The 18511-nt window shown below is 40.2% G+C and overlaps 1 protein-coding gene across 13 annotated transcripts in view; it reads right to left on the bottom strand.

The window, feature by feature from the left end:
* HDAC4 (histone deacetylase 4) overlaps window positions 1-18511 on the bottom strand; it is a 423758-nt gene that overhangs the window by 63475 nt on the left and 341772 nt on the right. For all 13 annotated transcript variants that reach the window (XM_090044962.1, XM_090044959.1, XM_090044963.1 and 10 more), the window contains 3 exons: window positions 17407-17540; window positions 8969-9089; window positions 1465-1511 (listed from right to left, as the gene is read on the bottom strand). In XM_090044962.1, coding sequence (XP_089901088.1) covers window positions 1465-1511; window positions 8969-9089; window positions 17407-17540 — 302 coding nt within the window. The remainder of the gene's footprint in view (window positions 1-1464; window positions 1512-8968; window positions 9090-17406; window positions 17541-18511) is intronic.

The raw sequence follows: 18511 nt of genomic DNA, 5'->3' as shown, positions 1-18511 counted from the left end.
ACATTTAAAAAGACTTTGAGGCAACTGACATCAGGAAGTTAACTGCATGAGTATGTATACTGCTTAAATTATCTACAGAATATTGCCAGGTCTCGGTAGTACCAACACTATGGGGTTTCTTTTTGTTTCAGAACTTAATGTAAGACTTCTGGGATTGTGTTCGGCCCGTTCGCTGTCTCTCCTAGTTCCCATTCATTTTTCATTTGCAATTGATAATTTTACTTTGAATGGCATGCCTGTCTGCAGGGTAGAGTAAATCCAAACCTTTTAAAGTCCAGCCAAAAATTTGCCATGAATTAGGATACTGAAGCATATTTACAATACAAAATGAAATATCTCTAGGAGTGCTTGGTGGTGGTGGTGGTATGAATAAATGCCGATTATTCTTTTTTGACGGGATAATTTTCAAAGCAGTCATTTTGCAAAGACTCAGGAAGAAAACAATTTTGTTTCATTTCCATAACAGAATCCAGACCTCCAGATTCAACCTTGCGAGTTACAATTATGCACAAGAACTACCACTGTGAAGTTTCAAACACAATGCCTTTTATTGTCTATTCTCATTCTCTGTCTTTTCTTTTCTTCCAGATTAGTTTCTGTTATGTCACCCTATACAGAATCTTTATAGCAACAGGCTGCCTTGAAGGAACCTCAGGCTTTAGAATTTCAACTCACCATGTTAGTGTGATATTTTATTTTATTTATATATATAGCCTTATGGGAACAGAAAGAATTCCTTTTACTCCTTTGGAATTTTGACTGTTGAAAACGAATGTTTTTGCTCATACATGATGGATGGATAGATATTTTAGCCACCTCTCTCATAATTCAGGCAGCATTGTCTTAAAGCCCATACTGAAGGATGCCAAATGCTGAAGACTGCAATTCCCCCATGCAGTGTTCCTTACAAGACATTTCATTCTAGAACAGTCTTGCATCGCAGGAACAAACACAGCAAACTACTATTTGCAAGAGCTTGCTAAATATTGTCTCTTAAATCACCATTCTTTACTAAAATACTTTCACCTACACTATTATGCAGGCATCCGAGGAACAAAGAAAAAACACAGAAGAAACAGCCTACACAATATGAGCAACATAAAAAGTACATCTTTCTTTCTTGCTATGCATCTGGAGCTCATTTTTTAATTTGATAGTTACTTTAAAATGTAGTAATCTAAGCTATTAGCCACCATTGTCTGGGAAATGAGGTTTCTCTTCCTAAAAGACAGAGACAAAGCATGCACAAGATTTCAGTGCTCAAAATAGTTAAAACTTTCACACTGCTTTTGAAGCAACACATGTGAGGCTGTCAGTGCAACCCTGCACCTCAGACGGACCCCGTTTATGGATAACATCTGGTTGCAATTATCCGCTCGGTGGAAAGCAAAGCAACAATTTTTGTTACCAATGGGACTGAGAGAACAAACAGGACATTATTTACACATTAAAGAAAATACTTACTCCAACACCACCACAAGGGAGCCTGACAAACATTGATGTTAGAGAACCTGTGGAAAAAAAAAAAGAGAGCAGTAAGTCATCAAAAAGGCAAAGTTCACAGGTTTTTTTGGTCCAATTTTATGGTAATGCTGGATCCTTTTCTAACACAGTAATGTTCTTTGGTTTTATTATTGCATGCGTTTAAACTGTCAGAGAAAAACACACAACTAAATAATATTTCCACACGTGCATACATATAATATAAAGTTGTACTTGTTCAAAAGCCTCCTAATGTAAAGGCTTCATATAAGCCATACACGCCTTCATAAATGTTTATGTGCTGTTCCTACATTTCAGCCAATCATACTGATTATATATAACAGCTCCACTGAAGTCTTGTTTATAGAAATAGTAGCAATGAAAGCAATAACTACTAACCATCTCTGCTGGGAGTAAAGCTGTGACTATGTCCTACTGCTTTCATCTGAAGGATTTTAAAAGCATAAAGACCCTATTTATCAGTGAAATTCACATGTTGACTGGAGAATTTTGGAGTGCATTAGGCACTTTCATACAGCACGATTAAGAGACAAATGCCACAAAAAAAGTCAATCAGTTAGCAAACAACATGGGCTGCTTAAGACTAGAAGAGCAAAACTAACATCAGAGATTCCAGAAAAATGGAAAAAATGTGTGGAGGACATTGTGAACTGAAGAGAATGTTGTTGTTATTTTCTCTGCACATACATCAGTAATATTATTTGTTCCTCAGAATACTAGAGTTATGAAATGTATTCTCAAGTGTTCTGAATAAAGAATAAAATACTTAACTGTATTGCACTTCATGACTATTATATATACAATGTGTCTACCTATGCCTATAGTGAGATAGCCATGTGACAAAAAGAAATGCGTGTGCATGCATCCACACATAGATATATACATACATATGTACTCAATAAAAGCCTTGGATCCATTTACCTGATATTAATTAGTGGTAGTTAAATTTAGGGAGCTCACAGCCAACAGGAAGCAGGTTTGACCAAAATGTTCCTATAGTCGGGATCTTGTTATTCTAATATGCCTATGCTGAGATAACAAAATTGAAGATACTTCCTTCAAATGGTAAGAATCATGAAATGATGATGAAAAGCACACTTTAGTGACTGAAGATCACAATGAGATACAATGAACCTCATACATAAGCTACATAATATTTTCCTTCAACTGAAAGTGAGGTTAATACAACTGTACAATTAATTTGATTTTGCAAGTCAAATGAATTGTGTGATTAGATCCTTAGAAAGAGCATGTGAATCATCCTCCATAAGACCTCCTGCTACATCTTCCATTTATAACATTGACCTATTATTAATATTAATCTTTCCAAAAGGTCGCAATTTAAAACAACTTCATTTGTCCAAGATTAAAGACTGTTTAAACACATGCCCAAACTGTGAGACAACAGACAAGAATATACACTTCATTACAAAGCTTTCAAGTGTGGCAGAAACATGTAAAAGAGTAGATATGCACAGCTTTCCTTGCAAGTCATCACCTTTATCATCTGTTAAAACACATCTACTTAAAGCTCAACCTGGTCAAATTTACCAGGTTAGATAACTTAAATGTCAGTGGTGGGTTGTAATGGAAGCAGTTAGAATCTTAACAGAGAATGTGCAAAGCCTTTTTAGAAATTTGGGATATTCAAAGATAATCAAAGTATAAAGTAGTTTAAAATTTAAAATGTAGTTAGCCTGGTAATTCTGCCTATAAACTCCTTACAAAGCTGAGAAATCTGAGTCACTGGCTTCCTAGTCTCTTGTAAATAACTGCCAGTTTAATGACACCACCGCCATCATGAAAATAAATGTAAAAATTAATTCCATAAACAACTGTTGTTTCCATTTTCTCATACCTTTCTGAGCTGATCCTTGTGGCCTGAAATTTTTCCTGCTTATTTCTAGATCTTAGACCCAGTTTGGGTACAAAGGTTAACCAAAATAATCTGATCAATTTTTATTTTTGTGGGTGACAATACACAGAGCTTTATTTGAAAAAAATATTATTTGCATTTAAACTACTCAAACATCAGTTTGCATTTAAGCTTTCAACTTGGCATAGATTTTAATCCTTTGACACATTTAAAGAAACTGGTTTATACATTTGAAAAAATCATAAGTCTTTGGAGATGATAGAATGGGCTTGATTTCAGACATTTAGCTGCTTTCAGACATATACACGTCTTAAATCTTCCCATTTGAAAATCATTTTTTTCCCTCATACACATGAAAATACATTGTCCTTCCTAAGGCCCATACGAAGCATTACCATCCTCCATGGCCCAGTTTCCAGAGGGTGACCATATACTTGATTCTTGCGGAAAAATCCTAACCACAAAGCCATATTCCAGCTAAATTTCCTAATCTGTTTTACCAGGCTGGCCTCCCTTTCTGGATCTGGCTGTCAGGTCACAAATTGAATACTGCTGCCTTTGCAGAATGACTTATAGCCATGTGTGCTGTGATGTTATGCACTTTTCCTGTGTTCCTATGGTTATTGTTATACAGCAGAGTAAATGCTGGTTGCTGTGCAATACAGAGAATCGTGACAACAGCATGAGTTGAGGAGCAGGAAAGGGCAGTTAGCGATGGGAGGCAGGGGTGCACCGATAAAGACTTCCTTGGCTGATACCAATAGCCAATTATTAACCAGCCACATTGGCCAATAGCAATCCAGTAACCGATTTATAGGAATGTAGATGGACAGCTTGGAGAGCAGTGCCCTGCTTGTAAGTCAGGGAGGGGCATGGAGGGCAGATCAAGGCCCCTGTGGTGAGAGACAGAGTGGGGCAGGGGCAGGCGCTGTCCAGCTAGGGCGGTGAATGCGACCCCAGGGCTGGGAGCCAGACGGAGCCATGGGCGGCTCAACCAGGGGGTGCAAGATAGGTGGAGGGCTCCCCACCCTTGTGTGTACCCCCAGAGGCAGCATAGGGGTCATGTGCCCCACCTAGATTTGTGTGCGGGGCGAGGCTGGGCTGCTTGCTGCAGGCTTGGGACCAGGGGCTGTGCCAGCCTCTTCCTGGCAGGGGGGCTGGGCTTATGAGCAGGTGGAGGCAGGTCAGATGACAGCGGTGCTGGGAGGGGTGGCTACAGGGAATTAAGGGTGGCCATAGACACCCCTCCCAGAGCTGCCACTGCCCACCCCGACACTGCCCACTTGGAGCCGGGCCCAGCCCCCTTGGTACAAAGAGGCTGGCGCAGCCACTGGCCCCGAGTCCACAGCAGGCACCCTGCCCTCACCCTGCACGCAAACCCAGGGGGGCACATGCCCCCCCATGGGTACACGCAGCAGCGAGGAGCCACCCTCCCCCACACCTGGATGCATTGCCTGTGGCTCCATCTCACTTCCAGCCCCGGGGTCGCGTTCTCTGTCCTGGCTGGGCAGTGCCTGCCCCTGCCTCTTTCCTTCCCTGCCTGTGGGGGCCCTGATCTGCGCCCCCCATACCCCTTCCCTTCTCCATGCCTCTTGTGCCCCACAGACTTACTGGCAGGATGCTGCATGCCAAGCTGCCTAGTTGCATTCCTGGCAGCATGCATGCTGGGGCTGTGCACACGCACATGACATTTATCAGTGATATTATCAGCTACACCCGCCAAAAAAAGCCAATTGCTGATAATGTTAATTTTTCTTTTATTGGTGCTGATCCAACATGTGACTGTTATATTGGTTCACCTCTAATGGGAGGTGGCAATAGAGCCAGGGTTCAGGACAGTAAGAGAACATCATGGGAGTGAGCCTCATTATCAGCAGCCAGAGTTAAATGTGCCGTGTGCTAGGAAGGAGTACTCTTGAAAGTGCAGCTGAGATTCAGACCTACTGGTAAAACCTTCCCTAGTGGAGATCCCAGGGGTTTTCTTTTACATTCTGCAGGAGCACTGAAAATGGTGCTCCAGCTGAGCACAGGTAGGGGAGTAGAAGGATGCAGCACTACTCTGACTCCAACACATTGCTCAGAAATATTTTCTTGTAATCAATTTATTTTTCTGCCAGAAATATCACTCCCTGTTCTCTCTTCCTTCCTGTTTTCTCAGCAAGAGACTACAAATTTATCTGAAACACAAAGTAATGTCTAATGACAGTTAGAAAAGTTTTATTATTCTTGCCATAAAGCTCCAGATCACTGAGCCATCTCTTTGTTAACAGAAACCCCACACTGCTTCACTCACTAATTCAGGGTTCTTTGTTATATGGGAGTTGGATTATGCTAATCTTTGAGATTTCTGTAAAGGAGCGAAGATGAAAATTAGCCCTTTCTTGCCTTGCCAAAGGAAAACAATATCTTGTTAGTGAATCTGGCAACATATTTTGGTTTACTTTGTAATATGAAACATAGTATTTCAAGGTGTTTAATATGAATCGCACTATTTACAAAGTATAACACAGTGGTTCTCAAACTTTTTTTTGTACAAGGTCCTATTTGTAAACATTGATGGCCAGTCCTGACCTGCTGCCCCTGGCCCCCAGCCCCCCAGCGTGTGAGGCAGAGGGGCCCCAAGCAGCCCCTAGCAGGCTGGAACTCTGTCAGCCTGTAAGAGAAAAGCCGTGGTTTCCCACAATTTTCTCCTTCAAAGGAGAATCCATTTTTTAAAGTTTATCTGTGACCCTTTCATATATTTCTGCAACCCACTTTTGGGTTGTGACCCATGGGTTGAGAAATGCTGTAACTACATTGTTGGAGGAAAGCATCCTCATTCATCCCTTGCATAATCATGTTTTCAGTCTCTTTCTCCCACTAATTTGTCCTGTTATTCTACTCTTCTTTTCCCCCATCACCTTTTCCTCTTTTCTTCTTACTAAACTTTAACACTGTTACCTTTCCCCTTCCTCTAATTTTCCTAATAAGTCATCTCTACTTGCAAATACTCCCAAAGGTTTCCTCCCATTTCATCTACTTTCCACCTGTTTCTACCTAGACTAGTCTTACTGCTGTCTACCCCAAGACCCCTCAGGCATACAGACCCGTGGAATTTTCATTCTTTTCCAGTAGCTACTTATCTTTTCAGTTAAATGTTGCAAGCATGGATGATCAATTGCTTTTAAACTGTGAATTCTATGAAAGGTGTCTTTCCTGGTTTAAAACTGCTATTCTAATTAGTAGACTCTATAGTCTCCCTGGCATTTTTTTCTTAGAGTGAATGAAAAAAATATGGGTAGGTTAGTAAACTGTCATTGCAAACAGAAAACATGCGAGAGAGATTCAATGAAACAAAGGTGCAAACATGTGAAAGTACTAAAAGGATATACTGTCCACACATCACTTAATTTATCTGTGGAATTCACTGCTACAGGAAGGCAGTGAGACTAAGAATGCAGCAAGATACAAAGAGGAAATATTACAATATTTAAAGAGGATTTGGCATTTATATGAATACCAAAAATATAAAAACTCACACAAAAAGTGTTGGATCAGATATAAAACTTAATGCTTCTGAATTTAATCCAATTGCAAGCTATTAGGGAGTAAAGTGAGACCCTCATGGAAGACAGAATCTCACCTGCTACACTCCCCACCCTTCCTCACCTAGTGGGGACTTTATTGTACTTCTCTGCAGCAGCTGGTACTTGCTACTGTCAGAGATTTCCTGGATCATGAGTCTAACACAGACCAGTATTTAACAAAGTCTTGAAAACTGCTTGATTTATACCAGAAAAAACAGACCCCAAAGCATATGGGGGACGCAGTGGTCCTTAGCTTCAACTGCTACTTTGCTACTCCAATGGTTTAAAACAGGCTTCTGTGTCCCACTAAGCAGGTGTTGTGATGGTACCCTTGGTTTCATTTAAAGGTAGGACAAGGTCAAAATCCTACAGGAGAAAATGGACAGCACAGATATAGATCCAAGGTGGAGAAGGTGCATGTATTCATTGTTTGCCCTGGCAAACCCAAAGCAAAAGTTTTATACACCAGGGTCCTGATGTTATAAAGTCTATAAAACGTGCATGTTAATTGTGATGTCACTCACTCAGCAAGCAGAACCAGAAGTCTGGGTTTTAAAGAGGTGATAACTATCAGAACTGTGGCTATAAATGCAGTGCTAATTACATTTCTAAACACCCTTTATATTGTTTTTCTCTATGGGGATCTCAGATACATGATGAATTCTTTCTAGCTTTCTTGCCATGACTACTACACCACTGCAGATCATCACGGTAATCCCCTTTCATATCATTCAGACTTAAGTCAATCAATGCAATCTCAATTTCTTGACTGCAGTGCTTTCTCTCACTTCAAAACTGCTACTCAAATTTGTCACCTACGGCTGTTAACAAGCACCTGAAGATTATTAAAGGAAGTACAGGGAAGGTGTCTGTATAAGTAGCCAAAACAGGCATGTTAACATGCTTTGGTTTCTTCTGGCACAATCTGCTTTCTGAACCACCACAGACCTTTCTATGCCAGGACTAACACTGATAGTTCTTTACTCAAGGAGGCTTCCATCTGCAACAAAGGGAGAAAATTACTTCAAGGGCCTCACTTTGAAATCACAATGGTTGCCTGGCCACTAGCACCTCAAAAAAAAACATGGGAAAACCATTCAGCAGCTGCTCTGCAGTGCTATTCACTGGCAGTCTCCTTTTCTCACAGATCTTACAGGACATACATTGGTGAAAATGAGCATTTTCACAGGCTGAGGTAGTTTTCATATGACAGGTATCCAACACAAGACAAATAAACTCAGCCAACTGATGGATCCATGCTGGATTACTGTCAGAAAGAGATGAGCTAAAAAATTGGTGGCCACTTTTTGGCAGGCATTCCCAAGTGCCAAACCGATCCATTACCCTCACCTGATCTCCTGCTCAGCTTTCTGCTCCCCGCTCTGTGCTCTGACCAGGCTACTGCTCTGCTTTCTCCCTTGTGTTTCCTGCCTGATCTGATGCTTCAGATTCTGCTTTCTGCCACTGTGATTCCTGTCTCCTCCCCAATCTGTCATGATCCACACACAGAGGCCACCCATACCACAGACTGGCCACTCTTAAGCTAGGGACTAGCTAGCTTAGCAACTGAAAGCAGGATGCAGAGCTTTGTTTTAAACTTCTAGTTCAAATCTGGCTGAAACGGAGTGCCAGATACTTTTATTCAGTAATAATCTCTGTTAAGTTACTGACTGGAATTCCATTCTTAGGGAATCCCCCAAATCCTACATGGCAGCTGGAGCTTTTATGATAAGCAGTGAATCTAAGAATAAAAATGGAAATGGAAGCTGAATTGTCTTCTCCTTTCTACAGGCAGTCCTTTTAAATCTTTAGAGCTTTTAACTAAAGGCAGGAAATAACATGAAGGAAAGGTACCAAATATTTTACTACCTGTCCCACTAAAGTAAAGTAAAGCTGACATCACTTGTGACATTCAGAATGATGCAATCCTGTGACCGTTAGTGCTAGCGTTGTGACTACCTGTATATCTTTATGAACGTAGGATCTAAGAGGTAAGGAGAAGTGACCCTTCCCCTGGCTGTACCTAGAAGTTTCTTGCTGTCCAGTTTCTGCCTGTTCAGAGGGTTTGTTCCGTACAGCAGTGTATGGGCCTCTGAGTGAACTGTCTGTAGCTCTTCTAGAGTTGCTTTTCTTCCACGAATGCACTGCAAGGGGAAAGGAAAGGAAAGGAGTGATGAAATTACACTTACTTCTATTAACAAGCTCAGTCTTATTTGCCCTTTGGTAAAAAGGAAATGCTGTTAAAGTCATATGGCAATAAAGATTTACTTTATTTAAATTATAGGACACACATTTTTTTTTATGACCATATCATTAAAAATGTTTTCAAAATGCCTAATTTTGTTTACTCACAATAAAATACAGTTTTAGTTATGAGAACAATTTTGGCTTAATGCCACTACTCAAAATATTAAACTTGCATGCAAAGCAGTCTTTTGGATGTTATATATATTCCAAAATATTTGATGAACTACAGAGGGACTAATATCTTATTGATATACCAGGATGTAGGTTTATAATCCATCAGCATAAACAAGAGTCAAACATATAAATTCTACTTTGAAGAACCCTCTCCCTCCTGAAATCTGAACAAAGAAACATCCCACAACTAGTGACAGCTGAACCACAAAGACTCACAAAGTTGACTTCAGAAGAACAGCTAAAGGTTAATCTAAAACTTTGGGCTCTAAAAACTGATTTGCAGGTCATGCCAGATCAGCCTTCTATTACAGTGTGATTTAAGCAGAGTCGATAAAATCAGAACATTTTTCCTTTGTTCTTCTACTGTCAGCTGAAACCAGCCTGAAACCCTGGCTTCATTGAGGTCAACGGCAAAACTCCTATTGATTTCAACTGGACCAAGATTTCACTCAAGAGTTTTACAAATCTGACCTTTTTTCCAAACCTCAGAAAAGTTCATATGCTGGGTAAAAATGAACATTACATCTTAATTTTCACTTAATTTCTGCTGAATAGGAGAATGCCTGTGCAACAATAAAGAACGATTTTGAGGCATGGACAGACTTCACTCATGGCAGCTTAACCTAAGAAAGGTCTATTGCTTATTAATGCTGCCCTATTACTTCAAATTTTAGCAGTATAGATTCTAAAGAGAACATGTCCAAATATACAATTTAAAATATATGAGAGAGAGAGAGAATCCATACCAATGACAAACATGTTAAAGTTTAGGACAAATTGCACTAAAAAGGTGTGGCAGGTGACAAAACTGCCACAAAATCATAAAATTTGTATTACAGCAGTCACTGGAAACTGCAGAAAGTAGATGGATGTGGTTCACTACTTATACAAAAGACAGCAGTACTTTTGATAACACAGTGACCACACTCACACAGTACACTCTTCTCTGGGTCAGAGATCAACTTTTGGTGTGACTCAGTTTATGGTGTTCCACAGAGGAATGTACTCTCACCAGTCATGATGATGCCTACTGCACTATATACAGACGGCCTCTTCTTTCAGAGAGTGCCTTAGGGGTTTTGGTCTCAACCCTCTGCTGTAATCCTTTGTCACGTATTTACAATGTAGCTGCACAGGAGTCTCTAACTCAGTAAAAAGGGGTTTGGTAACCACTTATGGCTCAGCTCCCTGCCGTGGGCAGCAAATCTCCACCCCCTCTCCAAAGATGCTTCACTACATTTTTCCCTCCCTGTCCTGTACGTGATAAATCTGCTTTAGTTTCTCCTTTAAACCTTCCCTACTTTACATTTTTCAACTGCCTAGATGCCATTCTTGTTCTTGAAATGACTCGAACTGACTTCTGTGCAGACAAACAGGCTGCTGGCAGACATGAAAAGAAAACCAAACAAAAAACCAGTGCTTTACCAGAAGAGGAGGTGCATTAGTTTGACCCCAGCACCAGTATAGATCACGCAATTCAGCAGGGATTTCTGGCACCTTTATCTAATAGCCGATTCAATCTGCTATTAGATAAATGCGCCAGAAAGGTCTGCTGAAGTGCCCGATCTATACAGATGTTGAGCAAGCTAGGTCAAATTAATGCGATGCCTCTTCTGGGCATGTGCCGCACTTGGCATAGGGGCATGCTGAGCTGGAAGTAAAGCACCATTTGTTTTTTTTCACATCTGTAAGCAGCCATGATGCTTACCCAAAGGAATAAATTGACTTTTCTTTATCTTAAAGATAAAGCAAATGTGACATGCAGTAACTGGGGAGTAAGTTACTCAATCCCAGGATAAAATTGCTCCTGGAAAAAAACCTGTAGCAACTGGGTAAAGTTATATCAGGAGCATGTTGAGTCTCCACAGTTCAAATCCATTTCATTCCAGAGGAGGTGTTTGCTCAAAGCAAACGGGCTATTACCAGCTCACCCATAACCCCATGGCAAGGCATTTTAGTAGCATCTACTGGGTACAGCTAACCCTAGACAGCTTGTCAAGCATCTGCGCAGCATATTGGTGTGGTTTTATTCCAGAATAAAATCCGAGGCAAATTGGATAAGTGTAATGTGGAGTAAATGTGTCATGCATCTAAACCATTCCTAAAATAATTTTGTGTAGATATAATCTGGCATAATAAGTCTCTATCCAAATAAGAGAATGGTAACCCCTTGAAACAACAAACCAGATCCTTAATTGAGGTAAATGGCTGGAGGTTTTGCTGGCCTCCAAGAAGCTAGTCCTATTAATATTAGTTGAGAATCTGTCTCTACATACCAAAAAACCCCCAAAGTCTGTGCTTATCGTGGAACCAGTTCTCACATAGCCTAGTTGTTTTAAGAACTGTCTAGTAAAACATACATTACATTACATTTAGGGGTCTACCTAAATTGGTAAGGGAGACTTACCAATTTTTGCAGGCTGATTGTGGTATAAAGCTCTAATTCTGCAGTCATTTTGTGGCAGCCCCGCCCTCCGGCACTGATTGGGGAAGAGGCCCTGCCCCTCAGCACTGATTGGCAGAGGCCCTGGAGGAGAGGGTGGCCACCATCTTGACTGGCTGTCCTTCGTGCAGCCCTGTTCCTCAGTGTTGATTGGTGGACAGGCCCCAGTTGGGGGAGAAAGGATGAAGGGGCAGCAGCCATCTCGTCCACCAGCCAGTGCCTTCCTGTCTCAGTATCAAGGACCACTGGCTCTCAGTGGGGAGGCAGCATTTTATTTTTATTAAGTTTTTTTCTTTTTGGTTGATTTCACAAAGTTTGCAGACAAACCCAGATTCTGTGGTTCCACTGAAACCACAAAACCGCAAATTAAGTAGTTCCCTAATTATATTCTTCACAGGAAATGTCTACTTCACTATATATTTTGGGAGAACAAGCACACATCTGAGAAAGATTCACAACACACATTGTACTGATTGAAAGCAAAACATTGTTCTGAATACATTATATTTGCCCAGTTCATATCCCTTAATTGCCATTCAAAAGGCTTCCTCTCCGCTTTGTAACAGACTCCAATATACCTACTCCACGCAAACAAAAAAGAAAGGAGTACAAAACTGAACTGTGTTTCCAGAAAACTGACAACTTCAGCTCAGTCTTACAAACCCAGTCCATTCTTTAATCGTTTGAACAGCATTTCACTGTCCACGGTAACCTGATAGTTCATTATATTCTGTCATCTATGACACCTAACTTTCCCTATCCAACTTGCTCACTGCATATTTTTACCTTTGTCTTCTAACCTGCCTCCTGGGCTGCAAAATTTGGGCTTTTCATTTTAGGGTTTGGCTTTTAACACCCTGGCAAACTAATTGGCTCTTTGTCCTCTTTTCGTTCCCTTCTGCACAAAACTTGACCTTTGTGCTAACAGAACACCTTTATTATTCCATTCACTTTATACACTTTCCTTTCTCTTTTTCATGCTAACTTCTCCTTTTACTTTTCAGCCATAAAAGCTCCTATGCTTTACTTTGCATTGTTTACTCCTTCCACTTCATTCCTCATGGTTGTTTTTTATAGCTATAGTAAGAGATGGAAACCTGTTTTTTAAGGTGTCTGAAGTCCCAGGTGGCAGTCAGCTGCTTCCAATAGCCTAAGATACATGGGATGATGCTATGGTCTGAGGATTTTTGGCTTTCTGCAGAGACTGCAAATTATACAGCAATGACAACTAAAGCACAATAGCTCTTCTAAGGGCATGTAAGAGACATTCAGTTTCTCCTGGGAGAGTTGCTGCTTTCCCAGTAGAAACCATGAGTATACAGACATTCAGTATTTTTCTCCCAGAGCAAAAATGGCCATTCCAGGAGAAAGATAACCCAGGAGTTTCTCCTGGGAGATCGAACTTCTGTATATTTGCCTTCTGACAGGAGCTGCAGCACAATATTCCCAGAGTGATTTGATACCAACCCTTCCTACCCCACCGCCGCACAGGTCCAGGGAAACAATGCATCAGTCAGGTTGTAGTCTACTGCTCCACCCAAGCATGGAGCCCCTTCATAACCGCTTTATTGTGCTGCAGGGAGATAAAGCCTGAGAGGCAGTCTGGGTCAGCCAATTAGGGCTGCCATGTTCACTACTGTAATCTGTCACCAGGCAGACAGAGCTTGCAAAGCATGCTGAGATGTGTGCACTGAGATCCCCTAAGATGCACTGGTGTACAGCATTTGAATGTCTGTTCAGGGGTCTCCAAATAAGTTTTCCTATCACAAAGACAAACCCATGAAAATTCTTCCACATCATTTGAACGTGTGTATGCAGCCTAAGATGCACAGAGACTGAAACTGTACTTTGATTTGTGACAGTTAAAAGCTACTTGCATGTCTAGAGTAGACCAGATAACCCGATCCAATGTTTTTTCTTATGTCATTGTATCGCAGGTCAATTAACCCAATTGTTCAAGCTAACCTTCCCCACTACAGGGATGTTGTCAGTGTATTCTTGAAGAGATGTCCTGATCTCTGGAATTAACTTCCTAGCTCTCACCTAGGAAGGATCTGATTAACTTCAGGGTACCTTCTACAGTCTTCCAATTTCCCAATGATTTTGATGGAGGGGCAGAGAACTACACTAGGCAGCGATAAGGAATTTTTGTTTGAGGGAAGTCTTATTGAGACGACTTTGATTAGCACAATTATCACTTTTAAAATTTGCACATATACTAGAGTAATTGTCACATTTTATATGTCAACTTAATTAAATTTTTGTTGCACAACTGTTTTCATTCTAAAGCATCACCTTCAAGCTTTTTTTTTAAGCTGTCAGATTTTTACCTATGAAACTCCAAGTGGCAGGCAGCATTTCCCCCTCAGCTGTATGCATTTTTTTTCTTTTTGTGGACATCAGGAATAAATATAGATCAGCTGTTTTCAACAATAGAGAGAGAAAAAATGTGCTTTTGAAATTCTAAAAACATTTGTAATCTTTTTTGGATCCACTTTCTTGCCTCCCTAGTAGGTGGTAGAAGCTTAATATTTGGCAGGTTGCAGAGACACCTTTCAGCAGGATGATGAAGATGCGTTTTATTTTGGACAACTTACGAAGTTGCAAAGAATGCATGCCTTGAATGCATGATAAAAGAGCTAGCAGCCAAAGATCCACTGGCACGCTGCATGCATGCAGCATGGACAAGGAGTGGAAATGTCCACTGAACAGATGATCCCCTCAACAGTCTATAAACACGGAAAAGCAAGCAGAGTGGAATTTAATTTTTAATTCACAGGTGCACTACGCAATCACAAAATATTTCTTTAGCAGGCCTGTAGGCTCATTTAAATGACATGTAGGGTCTGAGGCATTGGGCCATACTTTTGGACAAAGGAGGATAAATACAAATATTTAACAACTACATTAATCACAAATGCCATACAATGTCTGAACTGAATAATGCAGATACACTGCAGAAAAAATTAAGCCAGCAGGCAAACTGGGGAAAAGTACTGGGTTCTTATCCACTGACTTATTACGTGTCCGTAACCAACTCACTGCAACTCATTCTACCTGTCTTTTCACTTGCAGACACATACTACTAGTAATATTAACATACCTCATGGGGCTACTGGGAAGACTGATGAAGATTTATCAGTTATCTAGACTGCTATACAAATGCTGAGTATCCTGTATGCTCTCACTTTATTGCACACATTACACAAAAGAGTCAAAATAACACACAGCCCCCCCAGCCAACCTTAACTGGTAATTTTTTTTTCAACTTCTCAAACCTATACTCTACCCTTCAAAGTTTCACTCTAATTTAAGGGTTTCTTTTTTTGTTTTTGTTTTTAAGACAGCACATGTGTAGATGGAGCTCTCTCTTCCTAGTGCTGAAGGTGGAAAAAAAAAAATCAATCCAGATTCCAAGGGTCCTATCAAGACCCTCTGTGTAAATTTATTGGCATAGATCTCAGACATAAAGCTGGTTTTGCTAAATTTGTCACACACAGCAATCTTTTGGTAAAGAACAAAAGGTATTCTCTGTCAGTCCAAAGAAAGGACAGAGAAACTCCAGCCTGCCAGGACAAGCCTCTTAAACCTGAATATTTCTCCTCTCTACCACGTAAACCCTTTTTATAGATAACATGAATATTACATTATGCATTGTCTAAATAAAAAACAATACATTATATAAACCAACTTAACTACTCGTACGGCTATGCATACCCAGAGACAGAATTCAAATGAGGGTTTTAAGATGAGGTGAGAGAAGAAGTGACTCAGTGGCTTGAAAATAAGGAGAAGTATTCAAGATAGATGAATCAATGGGTCAGTACAAGTTAATGGATAACCCCAAATACAGTGGTTCAGAGGGGAGGAAAAGATAAACTGCCAGTATCAGAGGAGTGAAATGAAGGAGTGGGAAGGTGGTGTACAATGTCAGATGAGTAAAGTAGAGCAATTTGATGCAAAATTTCATACATGATAGAGCTATCTTTGGCACAGGCTGGGAGATGACTAGGAAACCAATGGAGATGAAGGAAAGAGATGACTGGAATGGCAGTGCAGCTGTATTGCAAATACCCTGAAGTTTACAGACCAGAGAATAAGGACGGTCGGAAGATATTTTAAAAAGAAGAGACAGGAAGTGATTAACACATGATTAAAGTCTTCAGAAGAGGATGGGTCAAGATAAGGTTGAATTCTACTAATGTTCAGAAGATAATTACAGACAAGGGAAATGTGGGAGGAAAAAAGTTGAGTGTCAAGAATGACTCCAAGATTTTTGTCCACAAAAGCAATCAGACAGGCCAAATTAAAGTGAATTAATAGTTGGTTAGAATTCATAGATCAAAGAATTTTACACCCAGGAGGACAATTTCTGTGATACAGAGGTAGGAGATGAGGCAAGTAATACTGTTTGGCATACATGTTGCTTCTAAAAAGCTGATCTTAGTTACAACAATAGAGTATTTGTCTTAAGCTCCCCTTACTGCCCCCTACCACAGTACAGTGAGAATAAACCCAACCTTCAGCTGTGCTTGTCTTTTCAGATGCAAGTCTAAACTTTTTTTTGTTCTCTATATAGGGAAACAAAGATGCGGCACAAAAAGTTTTGCTAACAACAATGCTGCCCCCAAGTGGTTAACACTCCTGACTACACGGTAATGATTTTTACCCAGACATTGGCTTTAACCAGGGGAAGTTGCATAATATTCAGACTCCTCAGGAAAAAACAAAACAAAAAACCCCCAACTATTCAAACAACTAATAGTACTGTAAGAATTTAGTCTGATTGTTTTTAATTTCTATATGCCTTTGTTTTCTTATTGAGTTCGTCAGCTTCCTCTTCCCCCTTTGCAGAAATGGCCAACGAAGCTAATACAAACCACGTTGATTCTATGCTCTGTGAGCCGTTGGTTATGAATACAGCCTCTCATTCTGTTGCAGCACCTTAAGCTTGGCTTGGCCACTAAACTATCAACAACATTCAAAGAAGGTAAGCCACGAAAACAATGGAAAAAAATTAAGGACAGCATTCAATCAATAACTGCTCTTCTTACAGCCTGGAATTACAACAAAAAGACTAAATTACAATATGCTCCAATCTTTGACCCCTGGAAAAGTCACTGCTTGACAGATCTTTTATATTAGTCAGGGAAGTACCAGAAAAAAAATATACAAAACCCTCCTGCTGCAAATAGAGCAATGCAGATATATTTTATATCAGTCTATACATTAGTGATTGGAACAGACTCGGTAATGTAACCAAATCACATAGCTGAAAAAGTATTTCTGGTAGGTCCAAATGCTTAAATACAGAGTCATGTAGGCATGGATTAAATTTAAGCCACATTTGTCAAAACCCAATCTACAGACAACCTTATAAAGTTTTAAAATGAAGTCTAGCATAAAAGTTTGCATGTTGGGATAAATCAGAGATCCAAGTTGCAAAGTTCCATGTGCTGATCTTTGAAAGGAAAAATAAGTTTCTAAAAATGCTCTGTTTAAAATCTGACTGTAGAATCAAAAAGACAAGTCTATTCTCTCTCTTGTTCCTAAACACACAAGCACTTCTCTCCCCCTTCTCTGGTGGTATTTATTACCTCACATTTGCCACGGAGGCCTGTCTCCTGAAGGCGGGACCAGATGCTCTGGATTCTCCCTGCATGTTCTGGGTGGCTGTTAGTGTTTCCACAGGTACACTGGTGTTTCAGCATCAAGGTGTCATATACAAGGCCTGCAGTAAAGGTTACAAAATTGCTTGCAATTAAAGCAACTTTTTTTGTTAAGACATGGAAAAAATCCCCCGCTTTGGACTAGAGCACTTTATATTCAGTTGAACTAGTATGCACAAGTAAATAGGAATTTCACAGGCAAATGTAGCACACTAGGAAATTAAAATTTTAGACACTTAGAAATGAGGCCAAAATTTCAAAAGTGACACTAAGAATTGTGCAATGCTGAAAATTCTTAACACATTTGGGGAAAAAAATCACTAATACTAAAAAAAAGATAAAATAAGGTAGATAGAAGTGAGTGGTGAAATGAAAGCAGGTGGCAGCAAGACAAAGCTGGGAGGTTGCTGAAAGTATTTGAAAGGTGAAAGCAGGAAAAAGCGCAGATTTCAGCAGAGACATGCAAATGCAAGAATAATAAAAAAGCCATTGCAAAGTAATAAGCATAATAGCTGCGATGACAAGTTTGGTTCTAGCCTTCCCTTAAATCAGATACCAAGGAAGGGGGCAACTGCTGAGACACGTTCTCCAGATATACAACTGACAACCACATGGGGCAAAGCTTCCTAATTATGACAAGATGAAGTTCTTGAAGAGGATGCAAAACTCTGACTCATTAGTGAAGCCAAACAATGCAGGACGCATTTGCAGACTGACTACATTTAAAGAGGTAATACAAAACAAACGCTCTTCTTGTGAAAGTCAGCCATTGGTATATGCTTACATTGCAATCCAAGGGTGTAGCTAGCTCATGTACCAACACTATAGTCTGTGGCAGCAAAGAGTTATGTATGGGTTGAAAATCCATGCAGGACCTTAAGTTAACACTCAAGCACCTATTTTTGTGCTGCAGTGGCTGGAGTTCATTGGTATCTGAATTACCAGCTAAGGGCTCTCTCATGTTATCATATTTACTCAAATCTAAGATGAGGCTTTTCTCTCCAGTCACCCTGGGGGAAAAAAGCCGTGTCTA

Source organism: Crocodylus siamensis, chromosome 4, assembly GCF_052110815.1.
Source record: "Crocodylus siamensis isolate JL-2025a chromosome 4, ASM5211081v1, whole genome shotgun sequence".
NCBI classification, from domain to species: domain Eukaryota; kingdom Metazoa; phylum Chordata; order Crocodylia; family Crocodylidae; genus Crocodylus; species Crocodylus siamensis.
This window is presented reverse-complemented; position numbering and strand designations above follow the sequence as displayed.